The 8,096-nt window shown below is 40.2% G+C and overlaps 1 protein-coding gene across 3 annotated transcripts; it reads right to left on the bottom strand.

Annotated features, from left to right (window-relative positions):
- Positions 1-544: 544 nt before the first annotated feature.
- Positions 545-7,851, bottom strand: RB195_001578 (uncharacterized protein; the record flags this gene model as incomplete). Of its 3 annotated transcripts, XM_064198423.1 has the most annotated exons (24): positions 545-663; positions 753-890; positions 1,004-1,094; positions 1,206-1,341; positions 1,408-1,505; positions 2,082-2,190; positions 2,263-2,445; positions 2,509-2,605; positions 2,669-2,831; positions 3,648-3,764; positions 4,306-4,455; positions 4,513-4,629; positions 4,745-4,877; positions 5,104-5,191; positions 5,293-5,404; positions 5,457-5,560; positions 5,626-5,704; positions 5,927-6,040; positions 6,100-6,207; positions 6,274-6,399; positions 6,500-6,595; positions 6,691-6,812; positions 6,911-7,004; positions 7,756-7,851. In XM_064198423.1, 24 exons carry the CDS (start codon positions 7,849-7,851, stop codon positions 545-547), a joined length of 2,790 nt encoding a protein of 929 aa, XP_064054304.1. The 3 variants fall into 3 exon arrangements, with proteins under 3 accessions (XP_064054304.1, XP_064054306.1, XP_064054305.1); XM_064198424.1 differs by lacking the exons at positions 545-663; positions 753-890; positions 1,004-1,094; ... (5 more) ...; positions 2,669-2,831; positions 3,648-3,764 and adding an exon at positions 4,196-4,252; XM_064198425.1 differs by lacking the exons at positions 4,306-4,455; positions 4,513-4,629; positions 4,745-4,877; ... (9 more) ...; positions 6,911-7,004; positions 7,756-7,851 and having other exon boundaries at positions 3,648-3,758.
- Between the last annotated feature and the right edge of the window lie 245 nt (positions 7,852-8,096).

Below are 8,096 nucleotides of genomic sequence, written 5' to 3'. Positions count from 1 at the left end.
GACGTAATTCAAACAAAGTTCACATCTAATCATATGGTAAAAAGTGATGTACGGCCAGTTTGTGGTGTATATGAATGAAGGTAGATTACCTAAGATCGGTATTCAAGTAATAGTAGTAATAGTAGTATCGGTAGCAAAGCTGTCCTTTTATTGGTATGCTTGATCTTCTCTCTCCATTCAGATATACCACGAAGTCAGAAGAGAGTGGTCAACAGCAATTACAGAAAACATGAGAAATAGCGAAATTATCGTAGTTATATCATGTGTACGACACATGAAGGTTGTTTTGAAGCTTGAGTTCAATAATTCATCCCTATTATCTAGCAGTCCTCAAAAAAGAATTGTTTCTTCGTTCCTCCCACTTCCACAACAGAGACAATGGCACGAACTTGAAAACAAGCAACAAGTTTATTCATGTTTATCTGTACAAAAGTCCATCATTGGAGGACGCAATATTATAAATGTGAGGCAACCAACAAGGAAATAAAATTGAGGTGCAGAGAGATGTCACAGTGTTGAAATAGAAATCACAAACGTGCTAAAATTAGTCGTCGATGACATCTCCTTTGGCGCCGAGTCTTTGAGGATCTTGGCTCGGATAGTAAATACCTCCAGTGCAGTTGGAGTTGCTCGTCTCATCTCCTGTTGTTGGCAACGATGCACCTGAAAATATTTAAGTCAAACAGTCCACAAAATGCTACCATGAAGCGACTCTGACGACATAAACAGCAACATAACATGAAAACACGAACTCGTCGTTGGACGGGATGGTGGTACCACTAGTTTTGTTGGCGCAAACGTTGGTGGGACAGGTGGCAGAGGTATATTCAGTGGATCCAGCCTTTGGCGTTTTGAACTGGACGGAGTCAAGTCGTCGGGTACAGGGCAAGCTGAGATGGAGCGTTGACTGGATTTTTGAAAACCGTCGACAAAACAACCAAAGAAGAGCGACTTTCATTCAGTTAATACCAAATCTTCCAAAAATGAAACACGAGAAACATACGATTTGGAAGCGATGGTACCGGATTGATAGGACGCTCTTCGGCAGATTTCTGTGCCTGCGGTTGTCCCCAGCGTATTACAAGGCGGCGACCCTATAAAGAATATTGTTTAGGGGTTGCATACAGGATTGCAATACACCCAAGTATACTGAACATAACAATTTAACAGCGTGTTTAATTTCTCAGAGAAAAAAAAAAACCAACCTTCAAAAACAGTTTGTTGAACGATCTTTCCGCAGCCATTTCGCAAGCTTCTCTTGTTGTGAATTGTATGAAGGCACAGGACTTCGCATCCAGCAACCTCAGACTGCGGATATCACCAAATTGGTAGAAATAGTCGCTGAAATGGGATATTCTGAGACTCAATGAAAGGAAGACAGTGAAAATGGGAGCGAACAGAATTTACTTTAGGTCTTTTTGCGTAATTTGTCCAGCAGGTCCGAGATTTCCAACGTAAAGTGTCGTGATGGTGGTGTCAGCAGGTGGTTCCAATGCTGGCATAGCCTAAAACAGCAATCCAGCCACGGCTGAAGCATGCATACCTCAAACAATTGATTATCTACAACAAAAATAGATTTGATTTATTCTGCAACGTCTCTCCACCCATATATACGGGACGGTACACTCCCACACAGATAAGTAGGAACACGTTCTCAAAGACTCAATGTGTCTTGTTTTCATTTGTTTGAAGAATAATGAGGGAAAAACTGTGGATTGTTGCAGAAGAAAGTAAGGATAAAGGATAAAGTGTCTGGCGTTAATCAATCCGCTTGGGATGCGTCCCCACGTTCACTTCAATTCAGAATCGTTTGAGGTTGACGAACGTGTATCTGGCCTATACAATGACTTGCGGTGGCTAGCCGATGTGTCAAGTCAGTGCTTCTATCCTCCTAGACAAGTCTGGTACCAATTTATCGACCCCGGAGGGGTGAAAGGTTTGGTGAGCACTAGGGCGGATTCGAACCTCCGATCGATCATGCAGGAAGCGGAACCTCTAACAGCTACACTACACCTGCACCGCAGAAGAAATAACGAAAAAGAATATCCAAAATGGTTATTTAAAATAAAAGGATTAATCACTTTCGCTCTGTTCATAATCTTCTCAGCAACTGGGTCATTACTTCCGTAGTATCTATCCCTGATGTTTTGTGTAGACAACGGGTCATCTGGATCTGACGGCTTTTCGTGCCTGAATATCATACATCTCATTTTATAGACATGATTCCGCTCAAAATCAATAAGAAAATACCATACAACTCACCGATATGGACATTCTTCACCTCTTTTACATTCGCCTTTCACATAGAATGAACAAATATGTGGAGCATTCCTTTTGTAATAAGGAGCAGTGCGGGCCAACCGCTTCAACATCTCGGTCCCTGACGATTCACCAACATTTGCCAGTGCTCCGATAGGTGTTGTTCCATCGGTGTTGGCAAGAGCACTGAAGATTAATTACACGAGTTCAGGAAGAAAAAAACTAGAAACAAGAAGAAAAAAGGGTAACCGTTCCACATTCTGAAGGTAGAAGTCTCTGTTCGCTCCTTGACGAGGAATGTTATCCGCAATTTGAAGAGCAGCGTCACGCACTTGTACAGGAAGTCCTGAAAATATTGCTTGTTTCTATGAAACTAATATCGCTCCAACTATTTTAAAAAAAGACTTACCGTACTCCAAATCGAACATGCATGTTTGGCAAACATTTTTCACTTTAGCACACGTCTGACACAATTCAGTATTTTTATAACGTGCTCCCTTTCCCGGCTGCCAACGGAAGTTAGTGAAAGGACGCTCGCAGATCTTGCATTCCTTGCCAAATTTGTCTTTCATCTTTAAAAAAAGCTTTTTTTTTTCAAAACTGAAAAAAAAGAACAAGGGATCAAGAAAAATACAAAAAGGATAAAGTGTCGCTGGGTAGGGGGCACTTATTGGCGCCCTTATTTCTTGAAGTAAATAATCAAATCAATCGGGACCGTAAGGCCTAAGCATTAGTCTTCGAGGATCTATGACATGTAAACTTATGTTACTAAGAGAAAAAAGTAAGTTAAAGCTTCGGGAATTAAGAGCGCCACTGAGTGGCCTCCCTCCCCCCCCAACGACATTTTCCCCCAGAATTGTTATAGTAGGGGCAAAACGATATGAACCGCGGTGGAGTTACGCAAGCGGCTGCGCTCGGCTCTAGGAAATTCCACTGGGGCACACTAACCGTTCAAGCGAAATATGGTGAGTCTGAAAAGCAAAAAAAGCGGGAAAATGAAGTCTCCTAGACAGTAGCATTTTTAAAAGATTGTGGGCAGAAACTGTTGTGATGAACAGGAACATCCTCTAACTATAGTGGAGTCAAAACGAAATGAAGCACGGAGCAGTGGCGTAAGCATTCAATCTTGTGTTCTCAAAGAAAGAAGTGGCGCGGTGGAGACAGCGGTCGAATTCGAGGTGGTGACATCCCAACTGCAGCGGTGGGTGGTATTAGCAAGCGCTCGGCCACTATCTCAACTGCTACGCTCCACCGCACCGTTACGAGCGCAGTCGCTTACGCAACTGCACCGTGCTTCACTTCGTTTCGACTGTAGTACATGTGAGGTTTCTTAATTAATACAAAAAAAACGCAGAAAGAAAACAAACACAAAACTAATATAAAATCACCATTCTCAAGTATGGATTACTCCCGAGGCATGTTTGACATAAAATAGGAAAATCAGCATCTTCCCAGTTCTTCCTGTTGTACTGCGTGTATGACGACTTTGACATCGACATCTTCCCCTACAATCCATACTTAACATATCTGAGTTCCGAAGTCGCCCAGAAGTAGGATTAGATGTAGTTCACAGAAGTACTAAAAGTTTAAAACTTCCAAGGAACTCATAAAAACATAAGATTGACGGGCAAAAGTTTTACTTCAATAAAATAACAATAACAACTCTCGTGCGCACCATCAATAGAATAACCAAAACAATTGTAATAAATATGCAGAACTCCAGCCACAAACCCCGAAGTGCAGGTCAGTAACAACATTGGAACTAGAAAGGGAAAACAGAAAGAACATATTTCAGTTCCGAAAACATACGGGATTTTCTGAACTCAACAACGAGAAGAAGGTTGTAATGTGTTATAATGACTAGGGAAGTGAAATGATAGAAATGCTATATGTAATATTGAAACTAATCAGATTTGAAGTTTTTTAAACTATATTCTCAAATAAGAGCAAGAGCAGATCGAATTATGGATGTCAATTCAGTAAGAGGTACATCCTAAAAATTGATATTGACAATAATAGCGTAATAACAAGTGGACGATCAATCACCTGTTCTTCTCTTGTCTTTACGTTTCGTAGTTTAACAACACCTTCCTGTAATTCGCGCTCACCAATTATCAGTACTAATGGAATGAAACGATCTTCGCAGTACTGCAATTGAGTTAGCAACTTCGGATTAGCTTTATATGCCATTTCTACCTGAAGAAAATAAGTAAGGATTAAAGTACATAGATGTGTAAGAGAAGAAATGTAAACCTTGAACCCCTCATCCCAAAGTTGTCTACAAAGCTTCATTCGCTCTTGTAAAAGGTTCTTCTGCGCAGAGGCAATGAACACTTCAGTCTCAGTAGTGCGCACTTGCATCTGCTCCATCTTTATATGTAAAGAGTAAGTAAGAAATACACAGTCCTTGAGATACGTAAGAAACGTAGCAAACAAATCAAGCAAAAAATTAAACAATCAGTATATCAATCACAACTAAACAAACCTGCATTTTCGCCTCCATTATAGCAAACAATCGCTCTATTCCAAAGGAAACTCCTACACAAGGCACATCTTGCCGCTTTTCTTTTCCCTTAGGACCTGTGGTTCCTATAAAGTTACCAACCAGTTCATCGTACCTGAAATCGATGTATTCATTAATTGTGAAATAAATGAAGAATCGAGTCAAGCACCTTTATCTTTCAAACCAGAAAGAAAAACCTTTCTTGTTTTTAATTAAAGATGAAATCCACTGGAAAGGCCTGAAAAGACATTCCGCGCTTTTTCTTTCCTAAGGAACTACAAGCAATTGACGATCAGGAAGGTTAATAATTAGCCGACAATAGGGGACTAAAACACACTCACCTTCCTCCTGCGGCAACCGATCCAACACCCACAGGCAAACCTTTCTGCTCCTCGCCATTTGCTTCTAGATCAACACCTTCCAGAGCTTCTAAAGATCGAAAAGAAAGAAGACTAGTGATTAGCCCCGTAGTAAACAATCATTTACAAGTGAAGAAGGTAAAGTGCTGAAAATGTGAAAATGGGACCTACTCGGAACAACAGCTTCGTAAATAGCACCAGTATAGTAATCCAGTCCTCTGGCTAGGGAAGGGTCAAATCTTATGGATCCCACACCAAAAAGTGCACAATAATTCACGAGAATCTGAACTACTATGAAACTAATCTCGTAAAAGTACTAAGCGAGAAAAGCTCACCTTCAGTTCTTCAATACCTTTCTTGAAACGCTCATTTTTCGCAAGCTCTTCGAACCCTATCAATTTATCCAAAAGCTCAATATTACCCATAGAAGGATTGAATTCTGTAAGTTCAGAATTGGAATTTCAATGTTCATTACAGTTACGGGTTAAGTAGTAAAGAGTCCACCTCTTAACCTGACAAAATTTCCTAGTTTTTCTGTATTATCCCCTGATAATCCTTTCTCTTTAATCAACTCTTCTTCTATCTGCAACCAAAATGATAATCTGTGACAGAAAATGATGAAGAATACGGCTTTAAAAATCCTGTCAGTATGAAATACGCGAATCTACATAAGATATATGAATTACAAGAAAGGGAAACACAGAGTGGACAACTCAAATGAAAAATAGTTCGAAAAAGTAAATGTTACAGATCTGATTTGAGGAAAGATCAAATCAAAAACCACTGTTCCAGGATTCTGGCAAACCTCGTTCCATGGTTGCTTGTCCAATTTGTCTATGGATGAACAAACAGTTTTGAAGTGATCTGATCCTGCTCCACACGCGGCGAACATTCCTTCGAGAATATAACGATGGTTCAACTGAAATAGAGTAAGCTCGAATTTTTGTGAACAGAAGATATAACACAAGGAAAATGGACCTTGACATAAAATTCGCCAATTTCGAGTTTCGAAAGAACTTCGTCAACTATTTTTAAACACTCTGCCTCGGGAATCATCAAATCATACTGTCCCGCGATATCGAAATCCTAGAAAAAAAAACCAGAATGTGATCAAGATAAAGAGAGGTAAATGCAACAATAACTGCCACTCACACACTGGTAGAACTCCCTGTATCGTCCTCTTGTCATGACCGGCTGATCTCTACGATAAACCTTCGCAATGTGATACCTCTTGATGTTTGATATCTTATTCATAGCTAAGTATCGAGCAAACGGAACCTAAATGCAGGCGATTGCGAAGTGCTTTGAAAAGGTATGCATTTGTGCAAGAAAAATCTGATAAATATGAAAACTCAAGACTACGACCGCCGGAACGAACCGTTAGATCATATCGCAATGACAATAGTTCGCCTCCTTGATCTTGTAAATCGTAAACGAGCTTACCGCCTTCCTCACCATACTTTCCCATCAAAACCTAAAACAATACACTGCTGCAAGAGACAACGAATGTTTAGTTAGTACTCATATGGCACCAAGATTTCTAAGAAAATAATAGTAATAAGAATTTACATCCTTTAGCTCGAAAACTGGTGTATCAATTGTTTCTGCACCATGTCGCTTAAAGGCATCCGTAACGATTTTAAGCACAGATTCTCTAACAGCCATTGATTTAGGACCATAGTCTCGCGTCCCTGAAGGCGATAAAATGAACAGTTGTAAAAGACAACATGAACCAAAACCAGTAGAATAAAGATTTCTTCTCAGAAAATCTACAAAACTCTTCCCTCACCTTTGGCGGTTTTCAGTACAAATTTCCCTTGATCTGTTTGACCATCACCAAGAAGTTTCTTCTTCTCTATCATAGCAGCAATTTTCGCCTTGATCTGAATAGTGAGTAGTGATCATGGGCTAATGTACATGTAGTCGGGTGAAAACGACTTGAAGCTCGTTGAAGGTGCGTAAGCGGCTGCGCTATCAGCGGTGCGATGGAGCGAGCTGTTGGCATCGACATGGGACTCTCGTTAGCTCCACTCATAGCTGTAGTCCAATCAAAGCCAGTCGTAGCCCCACCTCGCACTTCAAACGCAGCCTCATAAGCAAGCGCACCGCGCTTCAAGAATTTTTGACCCGACTATTTCATTGTATATAAAAAAAACAGGATTTAACGAAGTCGTTTCATATTGCACTACTCAGTAAGGGGGATTTTTAGAAGCACGCGCACCCTTCTGCCACTGCGGTGTGTGTAAATGATAGGTTTCTTCACTGCGGTAGAATAATATGTGCATCCCCAGAGAAAACGAGAAGGAATCATCTTTGGAAAACCAACGCCACTAGAAAAAAAAACTTTTTTGCTCAAAAAAATAACAGCTTCTTTAGAAAGGACAGAGAGAATCCTAGAAAAAAATGTGATAATTACAGAACAGTTGTTGCATTTATGAGGAACGAACTAAAGCAAAATAAAAAATAAAACAACCAAACTAGGCTTGTGACTTGTGAAAAACCTCAGGCAATAATTTGAAGATAAGTCCTCCGTCGTTCTACAAAATACGCGAGTAATACTTGCAGAAAAGACACACCACAATGCAGAATGATGCTGAGCTCAGACATCGAAATAACGCACTATCTAACACAAACCAAGGCAGGATCGGCCTTCTCCGTCTTCAAAGACCTAATTTCATCACCCATCGCCTTGATCTCGTCTTGTAAAACTTTTATGTCGGGATCGTTCATTTTTTATCCGTTGGCGGATACCTCTGCCTAAATTTCTGAACAAACAAACTGTCGATGTAAATAATCAACATCCTGCCGTCAGAAGTTCATTCAAGATCTTATAGAGTTCTAGACAATCAAAAAGATATCATTAACGAAAGAAAACGTATGTGACACACAATCAAGAAAAAAGACCCCAGGAACACCAAAGAGAAAAATATCTGGAAAAGTTCGGAAGTTGTGAACAAGCAATCAAGAAAAGAGAC

The sequence above is a fragment of the Necator americanus genome, chromosome IV (genome assembly GCF_031761385.1).
Source record: "Necator americanus strain Aroian chromosome IV, whole genome shotgun sequence".
Lineage (NCBI taxonomy): Eukaryota > Metazoa > Nematoda > Chromadorea > Rhabditida > Ancylostomatidae > Necator > Necator americanus.
Note: the sequence above shows the minus strand (reverse complement) of the source record. Positions and strands in the feature narration are given on the sequence as shown.